This window comes from Phyllostomus hastatus, unplaced genomic scaffold (assembly GCF_019186645.2).
Source record: "Phyllostomus hastatus isolate PE091 unplaced genomic scaffold, TTU_PhHast_1.1 phas_contig_16, whole genome shotgun sequence".
NCBI lineage: Eukaryota > Metazoa > Chordata > Mammalia > Chiroptera > Phyllostomidae > Phyllostomus > Phyllostomus hastatus.
Window position 1 is genome coordinate 3,962,595 of NW_025333643.1, and position 15,927 is coordinate 3,978,521.

General features: G+C 39.1%; 1 protein-coding gene across 10 annotated transcripts in view; it reads right to left on the reverse strand.

The window, feature by feature from the left end:
* Positions 1-15,927, reverse strand: part of ATG7 (autophagy related 7) — a 379,417-nt gene that overhangs the window by 226,607 nt on the left and 136,883 nt on the right. For 9 of the 10 annotated variants that reach the window (XM_045832074.1, XM_045832075.1, XM_045832076.1 and 6 more), the window contains 4 exons: positions 15,216-15,333; positions 13,264-13,341; positions 9,081-9,197; positions 7,670-7,819 (listed from right to left, as the gene is read on the reverse strand). In XM_045832074.1, the coding sequence (XP_045688030.1) occupies positions 7,670-7,819; positions 9,081-9,197; positions 13,264-13,341; positions 15,216-15,333 (463 nt within the window). The remainder of the gene's footprint in view (positions 1-7,669; positions 7,820-9,080; positions 9,198-13,263; positions 13,342-15,215; positions 15,334-15,927) is intronic. The other variant, XM_045832080.1, reaches the window with a different exon arrangement.

Genomic DNA, 15,927 nt, shown 5'->3' on the forward strand with positions numbered 1-15,927 from the left:
CAAGGAAGAAGTTCTTAAGGCAACATGACCTAAGATGAGCTACAGAGCAGGAATGACTACTAAAGAGAAATCTGTCACTTTCCCATAAAGGGAGGTTGGCATGAAAATGCTTTGAAGTACGTAACTCTCCTACTCACATGAGGCAGGCATTAAGTACAAAAAGCAAGCATTTGGACAGAAAAATGACAGAATCTATCTGACGCTAGGCTGAACATCTTTTAATATCCCTTTGATTACCCAAAGTGATTCAAAAAATCCTTAAGAGCTGTAGGAACTAAATCAGGAAGCTCAGTCATTGTAGAAATTAGTTGGCACAATGCTAGGTAAGCCAGCTTAACTATGTAATCAGTATAAAATTTTTTTAAATGGCAATCAGAAATAATCATTGACTAGAAGTTCTGGGTTCTAGAACTGGTTTTGCTGAAAATTCCTTGTGTGAACTTGGACAAATCACTTTCTTTTATAAGACAAATCAGCAGAAAGAAGCAAAATGTAATTGGAAAAAAGAAACTTTGTTTAAAAGGTTTATGAAATAAATATTTCTTTCTACTTGGCCGAGAGCATACAACCCACTGAAGTGGTCAAGTCACGATCTGGCTATGGCCCACCCAACAGTTTCCTGGAAAAGTGCAACATGAGTGAGGGGAGAGATAGTCAACCTGAGGATCTTGAAAAATCTCCACACTGATCCCATAAAACATGTTTAGCTGATGAATGCCTATTACTCAAACATTTGATATAACAGGAAATGCACAAAAGAGATTATGTGTTTTAAAAGTATAAGGAAAAAAATTCAAATCTCTAATGCCTGGTGATGTCACAGATGGCTGCCAAAATGCAAAGATTGCTAAGAGCCTGGTAAAAGCATACCAAAGCTAGTGCTCTTGTCTAAAGATTTTGAAGCCTAGAATTAAAGGCTAATGTTTTTGAAATTACAAAACATTTCCCAAACATTAAATGTTCAATAACTGCTCTGAAGAAAGCAGAAGACTCAAACAAGCTTTCCAAAAAGACTGGCAGTGAGATAGCTATTTGGGCTGTTTTAATGAACTAACAAGAACTACTTGTGGTAGCAATGCAGTGCCACCATGACTGGTAAGTGGAATCAACATTTTATTGAGGGAAATAAGAGCATAAACAATGCTCATTTTCAACTGACCAAATGTGTAAAATGAATATAACATTTAATGCTGGTAAAAGTACACCGTTGCAAGAGAGAAAATTGGCAGTTTGGGGCAATAGTTATTATACACAGTGGTGTGCTAGATAGAGATGGCTCCAACAGGCTTCGGAAAGCCAATTGCTACTTTCTCTTCCCATCTCTGCATGATGTGACTTCACAATGGTGGCTTGACATTGGCTATGATGGGAGTACCAACACTATGAAAAAAAGCAAACACTACAAAATCAGAGTTCCCCAGCCCCAAGAGCCAATTATCAAGCATTTATCAGCACATCATTGATTATAAGCCTTAAAATGTTCGAATGCTTCAATCCAGTAATTCTAGAAATCTTTCTAAGGAAAGAATTCAAAATAGGAAGGAGGGTAGGGATTTCATGCACAAAGAAGCTCGTAATAGTAAATAATTATGAGAAACTTAAAGGTAAAAAAATTGATAAAATAACTTATCAGACATATCTATTTAAAAGTGTGTTGATATAGAGTATAATACTGTTATGCTAAAATGCTGTAAGAAAACAGAATATAGTAAAATCTTTGTTTTTAAAAAATAGAAAAGTTAGGAGAAAAATATACAAAATGCTTACTTAAAAAAAAGTCCAAATGTATTTAAATAGTTGAAGAGCTTTATAATACTTCAAAAGCAGAAAGATGCAGGTAGAAATAAAAATAATGGAGTCATGCCTGGTACATTTCATTTATCTGTCAGTATTCTCAAAATGGGTACACAGCATTATCCAAAATACAGGTGATGGGCTATCTGTGAGTCCTAAATCATTTAGTGGGTCACAGCTAATATTTTTAAAAAAGATAACAGAATAGGATAGAAAATAAGCACCTAGTAAAGTATTATTTTGTTAAAGTTTTGTTTCAGTTATATATGTGTGTATATATATCTAAAGACATACTAAATATGATTATTGAGTCATAAATATTTTTAACTGTCACTAACAGTCAAAGACCAAAAATCTGGCCTTCATACCCTATCACAACACACTGTGAGCTAGGAAGAAAAATGGTGAATGCTTCTTTTTCCATTATGGGAAGCCTTCTCACTATAGGAGGTAATGTCCTTCACCTGTGAAGAGGCTTCCATTCCCTAACCTTGTTTCCCTTCTCTTCATCTATAAAATGGGAGAAAATACTGCTCACTTTGCAGAATGTTGGAAAGATTATGGATAGCATGTGTGAGTAACCAGCTCTGTGTTGGGTACACAGTCAGAACATGGTAGCTGCAGCTGCTACTGGCTCAATGGGCAGTGTGCCCTCTTCAGGGGCAGCTACCAACTCTCTCTCCCAGCCAACTGAGGCTCCAGACAGGAGTGAGCAGTGTCTCTGGAGGCAAAGGTCCCACTCTGGCTTGGAACAGAGATGGGTCATCCTCTTCCTGTTCTCAGAAATCCCCGGATCCCCCCTAGGCAAGCTAATCCCTGTCCTTCCTTTAATTTCCTCTGAGCCAGGGACCCAAATAGGATCCATGAATGGATTTCAGTGTTCTGTGGATCCTCTGCCATTAGGTAATAAAACCGTGTATAGATGTAAGCATTTTTCTGGGATGAAGATCCATTGCTTCCACCAAATTCTCAAAGATGTTATGCACCAGCACCCTTGCCCCATGTTAAGAACTACTGCTCCAAATTGCCCATTGCAAATGACACAGCTCCCTCACATTCTGTCTTGTCATAACACTAAGCATGTCTGTCATTCATACTAGACATAAACTATAGGTGCACAAACAATTTGTAAGACTTTGTAAGCTACATGGCCTTAGGCAGACAGCAGAACATTAACATTAAAGAGAACATTAAAATGAGCCATATTAAGAGCAACCTACTAATGTACTTACTAAAGGCTTACTGTGTGCCAGGCACTGACCCAGAGGCTTCGCATAGTGAGCTCCAACCCTCACAGCAACTCATGCACACATGCATCCATCCTTCCATTGTATTTTACATGCCAGGGAAATTATGACAAGATGCAGATGCAATAGTGAAAAATCAAAGATAGGGAACTTGTCCTCAAGGACCTTACACTTGATGAGGAAAAAGATATTAATCAAAGATCACCCAAGAAAATGTACAATTACAATTGTACTAAATATGACAAAGAAAAACTACTCAGTGCTAAGAGAGCCCAATACAGGTGGAATAAATCTTTTTACAAAGGTCAGAGGTTTCCTTGAGGAATCATGATTAAGTTTAAATCTAAAGAAAGAGTAAACATTTCACTGGGCAAAAGGGAGTGGTGGAGGGGGGTAGAATAGGCAGAAGAGAGAGAGACAGCTTTCCAGGCAAAAGGCACTTGCAAAAACCCTGTGGCAGGACAGCACTTAGCAGCAACTCTGAGGTGGGTAGAGGTGCAAAGCAAGAGGGAGTATGGACTGACTTGGGGCTGGAACTGCACGTGGGGCAGGCCATGGAAAGTCTAGTGTGCCCTATTAAGGAATTAGGTTATTATTCTTAGAGCTCAAAGAAGAAGACATTGCTATGTTTTATTTTGAGAGTGACACAATCAGATTTGCTTTTCTAAGGATTGCTTTGGATAATACCGGGAAGGATTAAAGGGAGGTCAGAGCAGTCACAAAGAGATGGTTAGGAAGCTACTGCAGTGAAGCAGATGAAAGATCACAGCAACTCAGATTGGGGGGGTGGCAGAAGAAATACAAAGGCAATGGACTGAGAGAAGTTTAGGACAGGAAATCCATAGGATACAGGGATAGTAAAGGACAGAGAGGTGCTTGGTAGGCTGCCCAGACTTCTGGCTCTCATGACTAGAGAGAAAGTGGTTTCACTGCAAGACAGTGATGCCTGGAAGAGGACCAGATTTGAGATGAAAATCATGAGTTCAATTTGAAGATACTGAATTTGAGGGGCTGGACAAAGCAAACAGTTGGATAATGTGGTCTGGGGTCCAGAGGGAGGTTCATAGCAGAGGAAGTGGTCACAGGCATCACGGACACAATAAGATCCCCCAGCAAAGACAACAGACTGAAAAGAGAGAAACTTGGAGGGATGCTGACATTTCTCCACCTTACATGTGAAGACACCAAGGCTCACAGAGGAACAGTGGCTTCCCCAGTGGCTTCAAAGTACTTGTAAGAGCAGGAGGCAGAGGAGAGAGTAAAACGCAAAGCCAGAGCACAACTGCAGGAGTTCACATTGAAAAAAAATGCCTGTGTTTTGGAGAAGAGTGCTAAAGCCTTTAGGAACATTTCATGAATTAGAAACACTGAAGAGAACCTGGAATTACGTGAAAGAGTAAACTAAATTAATACAATAAAAGCAGGAAAGACTTCAAGTGAAGTTATGTTTAGATTTCACAGTACTCTACTTTCCCTGAAGCCGTTTGTGATTTGATCAGTCCACAATGGTTTCTCCCTCCTCTCAACATTCACACACCAGGTGTCCATTAAGTGTCTGGCATTCCACTAAATGTTGAGAACACAGTGTGGGGTCAAACATGATTTCTGTGCTGCAGTTGTTCACAGGTTGGTTGGGGAGAGGGAGCAGGTAGATAAGCAAACCAATAGTGATACTGAAGCTCAATCAGTGTTAGGAGAGAGGCTGCTATCCCAGCCCTGAAGATGACGATCAAATAGTGCAAGGAATCAGCCGGTGCTTCCCAGGAATGATGAACCAGAAAGCGGGGTGAGGTCCTAGCCAGGTGAAGGAAGAAAGACAGAGAGAAAGGCATGTCTAAAGGCACATGGTTAGGGGAAGATGGTGCATTTGGAGGGCATAGTTGTAGCCAGAACATAGGATGCAACTTGAGGGAATATTGGGAGATGAAGCTAGAGTGATGGGCAAGAACTGGTTTGAAGAGGCCCCGAATGCCAAGCTTATTTGTTTTAACTTTATCCTGCAGCCAACAGGAACCGTAGAAAGGCTTTAAGTAGAAGAATGACATGACCAAATTAACATGTAGAAAATGCAGTTGGGCAGCACTGTAGGGGATGGATGGGACATTCAGAACCACAGGTGGGGAAATTGGCCAGGAGACCATGAAACTTCCATCAGACCACCCATCTGCAGTTTCTGATGGACCTTTCTAGATTGTTCAGGGCATATATCCTGTCCAAAGTATCATCCATATCATTTCATTGGCAGTTTTCTTCTGCTCCCTGAATTTCTAGTTAACTTTCCAGAAGTAAACATCTCATCTCCCTAGAAGATCTCAGGTTCTGAGATAATGTACATGCTAATCCAAGCTTTCCTGAGATGCAACCCTAACCCAGTGAAGGACTCTATGCCTGAACTTGGCAAGTGACTGGTCTCAGGTCAAAGCACTGGTACACTCACCCAGAGCACTTCAAAGGAGACTCCAGAGATTTGTTCAGTCCTTAAAATGATGCTGCTGCTTTGAAGAAGAAAGTGGATGCATATTAAGTACCTGCTATGCACTGGGCATTTTAGCCACATTATCATGTCTAATCTTCACAAAACCTGTAGGAGGTAGTATTACCACTATTTGACAGATAGACTAAAGCAAAGAAAGATCATACAACCTCCCCAAAGTCATTGAGCTACCAAGTGGCAAAGCTGGGTGTCAAATCCAGACCTATTTGATTCCAAAGGTCAATCTCCAATCAAATGATGAGAAAATAAAATGGAAGAAAGTACGCAAGCTTTGGAATCAGACCATTGGGCCGTGTGACTTTGAGTCTCATTTTCACTAAATAGAAAATGCAGATACTAATAACACCTATTTCACAAAGTTGTTACAAGATCAAGTGTGTTAAAGCCCCCTTTAAATTGTAAAGTGCTCTGCAAGTTGTCAATATTTTGGTAGAGGTGCACTTTGAGGAAGAACCTCTTATTTACCACACACAATCTGAACTACGGTTGCTTGCTTTCAAACACAGGCCACTTAATCCTGCCTGCTATCACAATAGGACCTTAGTTTAGACTGGACTTTAAATTATTAATGGTTGTTCTTGTTGCTACTAATTTACCTACGTTCTGTGAAATTGCCTGGGGGGGGAAGAAAAGAATTTTAATAAAACTTCAATCCTCAGCCATCAATTTAAAAAGGGCTTCCTCTGAAAAAGGGTATACTTAAAGTGCATTATGCTAAGCGAAATAAGCCAAGAGGTGAAAGACAAATACCATATGATCTCACCTTTAACAAGAACCTAATCAACAAAACAAACAAGCAAAATATAACCAAAGACACTGAAATTGAGAACAGGCTGACAGTGACCAGAGGGGAAAGGGGTAAGAATTTCAGGGGAAAAGGGGAAGGGTTTGCAGGAACAAATATAAGGGACACATGGACAATAACAAGGGGGGGGCGGTGGAAACTCGAGGGAGGTGGGGAGGGCTGAGGGGGTGGTTGGGATGGGGGTAAAAGGCAGAAAACTGTACTTGAACAACAATCAATCAATCAATCAATCAATCAATAAAGTAAAAGGGGTCTTAAGTTCAGACTAAGGAATAATCAGGCTATCAGTTAGAGGTCTTTCTTCTCTCAGTTCAGATAGATCAATATGGCTATTGAAATTATCCAGTTGGTTTCAAATTCATAATACTAATCAATTTTTCATTTTTGATTCACAATTTTGTGTATCGGTAAGGCAGCTTATTATATATTTCATTGCTTCTGAAGGACACTTACAGTACTCTTTTATTCATTCAAAAATTTTATTGAGTGCCTAAGATACTAGACACATAGCTAGACACTATGTAGACACAGTTCCTCCCTCTAGGAGCTTACAGATGAATATGGCAGCAAAAATAATTTGTACAAGGGAGTTGTATAGAAAATGAGGATTGGATAATAAGTGCCACATGACCCCACCAAGAGAAGGCTTCACAGTGGAGGTAGGATTTCAATAAAAAGAGAGTTTCTTGGGATTTTCACAGGTAGAATAAGTTTTGGGAAGACGATACAATGTGAAGAAAAAGAGATACACAGAAAAACTTCTAGGTATGTTTGATTAGGGGCACTGTCTCATGAAAAACAGACAAGCTCAGTTGGAAAAATGGCTTAAGAGGGAAAAGGTGGAAGACAAGGCAGGAAAGGTAGCTTGGAGCCAGAAGGAGGACACCATTAACTCTTGATCAACACATGATGGAGTGGACGTGGGCAGTTTGAGGCTCTTCTTTAATAGTGGTGTGCCAGAAGAAAGCAAGAAGACTCCACCTGTCTGAGGGTGAGATAAACAGGGCCTGAACTACAGATGTAGCTCTGGGAATAAATTAAACATAGATACAAAATGTATTGGGAAGGAAATCTGAAATAACTTCATCACTAATGGGAAGCAAGGAATCCAAAATTACTCTGAGGTGCAACAGAGCTAGAGAAATCTAAAACAGGAGCCGATCTGGGAACTGCAGGGTGGGAGAGGGTGAAGATAATGAAATGTTCTGAAACAGTCTTTGGAAGGCTAGAAAAATCTACATGAGTTTGAATTTTGCTGTGGTCCATCATAACATGAACATCGAATTTTTTTTAACTGGATAAAAAAATGATGCTCAAAGTTTCTCTGACCTTTACCCTTTGATCTTGGAAGAAATCACTGCAGTGTTTAAGCAAGGAAACCAGCACCATGTTCTCATCATATTTGATTAAGAAGTAAGGTAGCGCTGGGACTCCTTCAGCTTGACAGAGATCATCATATGCGCACTCGAGGGCTTGAATCTGAAAGTAGGAAACACTGAGTTATTCTCCAGATAATTACATATCTGGCTCTAAGCTAAAAATTAACATAAAATAAAAGGTAATTTCAAGCCAGAGGACTGGAAATGACTGATCAGACCTCTGTTACTCTTTTGCAGCTAAAAAGTGCCCCAAACAATACCACTTCACTTTTACATAACATTTTTCACATGCATGGTAGTGTGTTTTAGGAGCAGAAAGGGACATTTTATGGTACAGTACAGTGGTTCTCTAAGATGTGAACCACAAAGGTTGAGAGAGGTAACCAAATGTTATTTCTCTTCTAGGATAACCAGGCATGAATCTGCCATCAATGACTCTTACCCTGAGCCTTTCCATAATCTTGAACAGCTTTATTGAGACATACTCACCTACCAACAACTGACCCAGTTACTGTGCACAAGTCAATGCTGTTTTTAGCATGTTCACAGGAGAACCATAACCATGGTGATTTGAAAACACTTTTGCTCCCTTGAAAAGAAGCCTCACACCATCAGCAGTTAATCCACATGCATAAGCCTGTTCCCCAACTTATATTTCTTCTTGGGAATTTTGTTCCACAAAACCACAACCTTTGATTTTTCTTAGTAAAATCATCTTTTTTTTCCATCAGTAAGGGCTGCTTCCTAACTTTAGATTTCAGAATTTTAGCGTCCAATGAGCTTCATGAATTCAAATTATCTCACCACTCAATTTTTCCCAACAACAGTCAGAATTCTTAGGTTTAGGGTCTGTCTTCTACAAGCCTGATTATTTTCATTGCACTTCTCGGGACCATCTCTAATAACCTTATCTTCCTTAAACTTCGGGACTAGTTCTACATGTACCATTCTTGATGCAGAAGTTCTGCAACTTGGCTTGAGGGAAAGAGAATGTCTTCTATTTGGTTTCAGAGATTCTCATCCCAAAGCATATTGCCTTATGATCCTCCCCCGCACTGAAAGTGAACACCACATTTTAGCAAATTCTTAGTCTTTTAAAAATATCCCTGTAATTCCTCCCTACTGGTTTAGGACTTTTCCAAATGTCACTGAAAACTTGGAGAAGTATTGCTTACTACATCTTCAAAATGATTTTACAAACATTTTATAAATAAATCTGCTCCTAGTACCAGTTTTAGAAGATTTCATAGTGACCACCTCTTCATTCAGACAAATGCCTATTTATCTTTAGAATGTACTAGATAAACTAAGCTTGCATGTTAAACCCAATTGTACCTGCATTTTGCTTTATTTGTTGATACCTGTTTTGGTGAAAACCTTCGATCCAAGCCCACTGGCCCTTGAATGAGGGGTATACTCTCTGGAAGGCAGAGAGCGGGGGAGCAAAACCAATAGTAGAAGTGGTACTTCTTCAGATCCTAAAAGAAAGAATATAGTATAGGATATCAACATAGCATTAATGACTAAGCTGAAATGCATCTAGTAATGTAACTTCCCGTAGCCATGTAAGACAGAAAAACCGATGCACATAGATATGACCAGCTTGTCAGAAATTCTCATCTCCAACAGAACTCATGATGGATATTGAATTTCTGTCACTATCCCAAAACACTCTCACATGCCACACTATATGATAAACATAATATATATTTTTGACCCCGCATTAACAGAAAGTGTTCAGTAGTAGTTGACATCATTGTCATCGCTGTTTAATGCACAAAACCATGCTGGGAGGTTAACTATTATCATTCTACTTTGTAGACAAAAAACTAAAGCTTACAGAAGGTTAAAGAACTTGAACAAAACAAAGATAGTAAGTGACAGAGAGGGGATCAGAACACTGCTTCCAAAACTTAATCTTTTGTTCATGATACCAAACACACTTGAGGTTCCATCTGTGGAGACATGACCTGCAAACATAGTTACCATTCTCTTTATAATCAAATTATATAAGCAAATTATTATGAAGCTGTCCTACATGTGAACACAATCTACATGTGCTGAGATAATGTTGCTTTCAGAAATACTAACAAACAAGCAAGCAAAATATAACCAGAGACATTGAAATAAAGAACAGACTGACAGTAGTAACCAGAGGGGAAGAGGAAAGTGGTAACAGGGAAAAAAGAGGAAAAATTGTCAAGGAACATGTATAAAGGACCCATGGACAAAGCCAAAGGGGGGAAGGATTGAGGGTGGGAGGTAGGGGTGGGGTGGGGAAAAGTGGTGGCAGGAAAATGGAGACAACTAACTATACTTGAACAACAATTTTAAAAAAGAGTAAAAAAAATAATAAAACAATAAAATAAAAACAAAAAAAAAAGAAAATAAATACCTTATTGGTGAAATTCAAGTCAACAGCTATGAAGTACTTGCTGTGTACAAGGCAAAACATTAGATACGGACAATAAGATGAATAAAACCCAGTGCCAGTCCTTGGGCAGATCACTTTCTGCAGGAAGCAGAGATAAACTGAGTACTCACAGAAGAGGTTCTAAGAACTAAGGAACTTCGATAACAGAAGAGATTATAGCTTCCCGAGTACGACTGTTCCCCCACCAGGGCACACAACGACACAGGAGAAAGGACTGCGAAGCTGTCCTAGATGCTGTTTCCACTCAGGCTGAATGCTCTTGCCTCTGAACTCTTGCAGCGTTTGTGGCCTAAATCCCTCATGTAGGATCCCAGTTACCCAGCTATTTGACAGCTTACCTGCCAGTTTGTTACCATTGAACACAGTGCAGTTTATTTGGCTAATTAATATTTCTTCTTGAATCTTGCTACAAATTAAGAGTGGATGGTTGCTCCATAGCTTTTTTATTGATATATAATTCACATACCATAAAATTTACAATGATAAAGTATATAATTGAGTGGTTTATTTAGGATATTGACAAGGTTGTACTACCATTATCACCAATTCTAGAACATTTTCACACCCTCCCACAAAAATAAATAAATGAATAAATAAATAAATATCATGAGCACAGTGATTTTTGACTGGTGTGCCTCAAGAATTTTTAAAACATGCAAAACCTAACAATTTAATCAGAGGCACTGATCTCTTTTCTCTCAAATTGTCTAATAAAAAAAATGACAACAGCCAACACAACAGTTGTCTGGTGTAAATGAATAAAAATTATACCTATTTTTCTGTCAGATCGGCAAAAAACACATGTTTTTTGATGTGCTGTAGAATTTCAGTAATTACTTTATGTGTGCCATGAGCTAAAAAGGCTGAAAACTGCTGCATTAACAGAAAACCCCCATTTCCCCCTCTCCCCATCCACTGAAAACACTAATCTATTTTGTCTCTCTGGATTTGCTTTTCTGAACTTTTCATATAAATGAAATCATACTGGATGACTTTTTAAAATATAAACTTACATATAAACACATAGCCAGATGAGAAAGTCTAGTAACTACAGTTTCTGCACTCTTTAATTTTGCCAGAAATTGACCAACTAGGGATAAATTCTCTTGACAATAGCAAAACAAACTGCAAAAATGAAATGAATGAAGGGTCTGTTTCTTTGAGTCCTAAAAAGAGCAGAAGAAAAAAAGCAAAAACACCTCCAGAGATTATTTTCTCTTTTTTGTACTTAAATGATTTGTCATAACTGATCTTTAGTAAAAGGTTAAACAATTCAAGATGAAGGACTTCACAATTTCTAAGAAGCTTTATCAGGTGATTCTCAAAAGTCTAAAGGTTTGAATTTCTTAGGATTCTTTTCAGGATACAAAAGGCCTCAATTAAATTAAACATAAAGCCCTTTGTGCCTGAAGATTGTAAAAGAAAGACTTTTAAAGGCAGGTTAAGAATGCTCAGTAAAAGGGCAACAGGCCACCACACATACTGACTCTGGAAAATGCCTTAAAACCTTAAGAGTTAATGTTATTTTTTAGATTCCACTGGTTATATTCCACTAACTAGAATTCTTGGTATAGAAAATGTATTGATGTTAGAGTAACAAAACCAGAAATCTTTAACCAGCACTATTTATATCTATTCCAGTAGCAAACCTACAAAATTACTCAGTTTACAGGCAAATTATCAATGCCAAATTGCACCTAGTAATCCCATGAAGAATTTTAAAATTTTCTGTCCCTCCAGTATTACACATGAAGCAGCATGTGTATATATCTACCTCCATGTCTATTTTCTATCCTGTTAGAACTGTGCTCCTTTTAGATAACCAGCCTGTGGTTGGATTTTTATCATTCCCTTAGTAAATCAGAGAGGATGCTTTCAGAAGAAATGGAAGATTCATTTGTGGGGGAGGGAGAAAAGCAAGACTTATAACATGGTAAAAGTAAATAAATAAGTAAATAAATAAAAACAAAAGAAAAATATGAGAAAGAGAATTAACACCCAAAGCTGATGAAGCTATAGTGAAATAACACACAATAAGTATATACTAATATCAATATGTTTATATATCCCCTCCAAAGACCTTATTCTAAAGGAATAAGATGAACAGGGGAAAAATTAGTATGGCTAGTGTTATTCACTGCAGCAATTTTTTCAACAGTATTGGAAACAATCTAGTCATATAGGAGTCTTAGAATATACACTTGATAGAATATTTTATAGTCATGCTTCATTAGAGAGGAAGAATTAGTTTTATATGTCAATATATAGATATGCATACATATAAAACATACATTTTATTGAACTTTGCTTTATTGTGCTTCATAGATATTGCATTTTTACAAATTGAAGGCAAGACCCTCTACCAGCAAAAAGATTATGACTCGTTTATTGTAGAAGCAAACCTGCAATATTTCCAAGGTATATCTGTGCATATATATGTATAATACACATATCTGTGTGTGTACGTGTAGCTGGTATCTCTATAATCAGCCCTTAGCACTTACCCCATCCTTACCCTCACTGAGACCAGTTTCTTTCCCTTAGTTTCCTAGGCAGCAGATGTTACCTTAATGTGATTTCTTTTCCTCTTCAAAGCTATCCTCAATATTCATTATAATTAGATCTCACTTATTTTAAACATTTTCATTCTTCAAATAAACAATGCAATATTGTGGACAAGCAATGTAGTGCCATCTCCTCTAGTGCAGAGCTGCTTGGGAATGGCCGGGGTCCCTGAGGTACCACCTTTTCCTTATGTTGACGGACTGTATTTAACAAAGTCATTAGCAACACCAAACTCCTACTCCCTGAATCAGACTCTTTTGTGTCCTGAATGACAGGAGTTTGATGAGTGTGCTATATAAACCATGCAATTATTAACAGAACTATGACTACACCAGTATGATCAGTAGGAATAAATTAATTTTGCATTGGTAATAAGGGCCAATGCTATTGCGCTACTCTTGAAATGAATGCTTATTTAATAGCCATGACTTGAATGACACAAGGTAAAAGCTTCAAGGAGGAGAGAGCAGACTGTTCTATTGGCACTCTGGGCTTGCCCGGGACATTTGAGCAATCTAAGTGTGACACAGAGTCTATTTACTTACTGCAAATGTCAAAAGGAGGAATTTGTTGAGGAGGATGGGGTTTTCAAGAGCAGCGCCTGATTTTATGGATTCCCATATCTGTCAGAAGAAAAGAAAATGTCAAGGTCGGTTATCAGGGATCTCTGAGCTTCTCACACTCGAGCAAGGCCCAAAGTTGTACAGCACCAAACCCTTCTTTCCCACAGGCCAGGCACCACTCATCCCAGGCAATGAAGTGGGTCATTATCTCATTCTGCCCACTTCCCACTCCTCTGCACCAGCCACACTCTCCTACCTAGCTGAGGAAAATGAGAGAACCCAGAGGCCTCCTCTCAGTGGGACTCAGCATCAGGGGAGGCAATTAGACCATTAGCATGCCTTTGTTTTTTTCCTTCAACAAACATTTACTTGTTTCCTAGTGCATACCAGGCATAGGAAGGTTACAAAAAACAAAAAACAAACAAAAAAAAACACCCCACACTCCCTACCCTCAAGAAGCCTATAGTCTAGTGAGAAATACAAGAATAAATGGCCAAGCACACCACCAAGTAGGACGTGCTACCACAGAAAGATGTAAAAGTTCTGGGAGAACACCAAACTGGGCTGGGAGATGGGAAAGAAAAGAGTCAGGGAGGGCTTCTGGGAAGCAGTAACTGGAACTATATAGAAGGGATTTCTTAAAGTCTTATTTGGGATTATCTCATACTGAGAGATGAAGGAAAGAGAATGAACTTTCAATTTATGAATATGCAGCAAGTACTGTGACTAGAAGCAGAAGCTGGTGCGGATCAGCAGCTGCTGGTCATAAAATGTTTAGTAGCTAAGATTAATTGCTAAACATTGTGCCACTAAGCAAGACAAACAAATGGTTCCTACTGTGCCAATAAGAACCAATCCTCACAAATAGGTGGAAGAAGGAAATAAGCAAAGAGAAGTTCCTGCTATTGAAATAATAACTGTGGAAGATCTAGACCACTGAAGAAGGGAGGCCCTCGCTTCAGGTAAGCTGAGCCCTGGGCAAGGAGTGAGGATTCCTGTGGGGGGAAAACTGCTTTTTCCATGACAGGTTAAGACCTGACCCAACTCCAGAGATGTCCTTTTAAATGTGCAGCCAAAGCAGGAGCCCAGAAGCAGTTAAGCTGCAGGCCAAGAAAAACAACCGTCATCACTGGAGTCATGTGCTCTATCCATCATGAGGGACATTAAGGGACTCCTTCTTCAAGACCAAAGGTAGGAAACTTCCTTCTCTGATCATGGCACCCACATAAATAAGACTCTTCTGCTTTTTTTAAGACAAGTGTGAAGTCCACTTGATTAAGTGGGTTAGAGGGTATTAGAATAAATTTTCCCCCTATTTCAAGTTCTCACACTAACTCAGATGTGAAGAAGTAAGGGAAAGACATTCCACACAGAGAGAACAACGTGCCCAGAGGAAAGAGGGAGAAAAAAAGTAGATGAAGAAAGGAGTAAGAAGTGATTTACGGTGACCTGGTCAGAGAAGGTGAGGGCAAGAGCGACAGGACATAAGGGCCACAGAGGCCAGGCTATGAGGGGCCTTGTAAATCAGGCAGAAGAGTTTAGATTTAGCCCTGAATATACTAGAGAGACTACACAATCATCTCTGACAAGACTACAGTGCTTGGGATTGGAAAGCCTCTTCCAAGGGCACAAAGAACAGAGACCCAAACACATTCAGACATAGAAACAGAACTCTTAGACAGAGGTCAAGCTGTTTCAAAATGTTTTAATTGGAGACCAGCAACAAAGCTTTTCATATACTGCCCCATATTCTGGCCTAAACCCAGGTGAGTGTCTCAGTGTCTTCTCCCTGACCTGCCCACCAACCAGAAGCCAACTTGAGTACCAACTATATACTAGTTTCTATGACACACAGATGTCTGTACCTGATCAGGAACACCATGCCTGTGGGGCCATGGAAAATACAATGAATACATTATGCTTTCCCAGCTAACCTCATTTGCTGCTTGTTCCAAAAGTAGCTTCTTATCTGCAGCCTTGAAAGCCTCAAGTGTATTGGTGTTATGTAGTGTTCCAACAGCAGGACAGCAATGAGCTGGGGTAGGAGCACTCCTGGATATGAGAGAAACATGATTAGACAGGCACAGCTGGGACCCAGACAGCCAAAGAGTGACAGACAAACCAGCTCAACAGTGACAGTCAGAGTCAGTGGTCTTTAGGGACAAATAGAAGATCCAGTGCACATTTTTTTCTGGAAAAAGATAAACAACATTGCTTAAAAAATAAAAACAGACACTACACCTTCCAAAAGCCTTTAGAGTCCCCTACCCTAACCTCTCAGCATGTTGCTCTTCCACTGCCTCCCAAATATAAGTTTTTTCTCTATTTTTTTCTTCTTTCTCATCTTTAACCTGAAAGGGAAACATTATTTATTAAACTTCTACTTTGCCAAGAACTATACAAGGTTTGAGTTCTCCTAACAGCGTGTTCTCCCATTTAAAGGTTTAACTCACTTGCCTAAGGTCATATAAGAGTAAGCAGAGCTGGAATCTAAAGTCAGAATTAGTTAACTCCAAAGTGGTGTGCTACTCCCTCCTCGCCAGGCTTCAGGTCCCTATTCTGAACCTTTCTTTCCAGGAAGCCATCTCCCATTGTCTCTGATAATGGTTTATACATAAAACTGAACATAACATTTTAGAGTGTTTT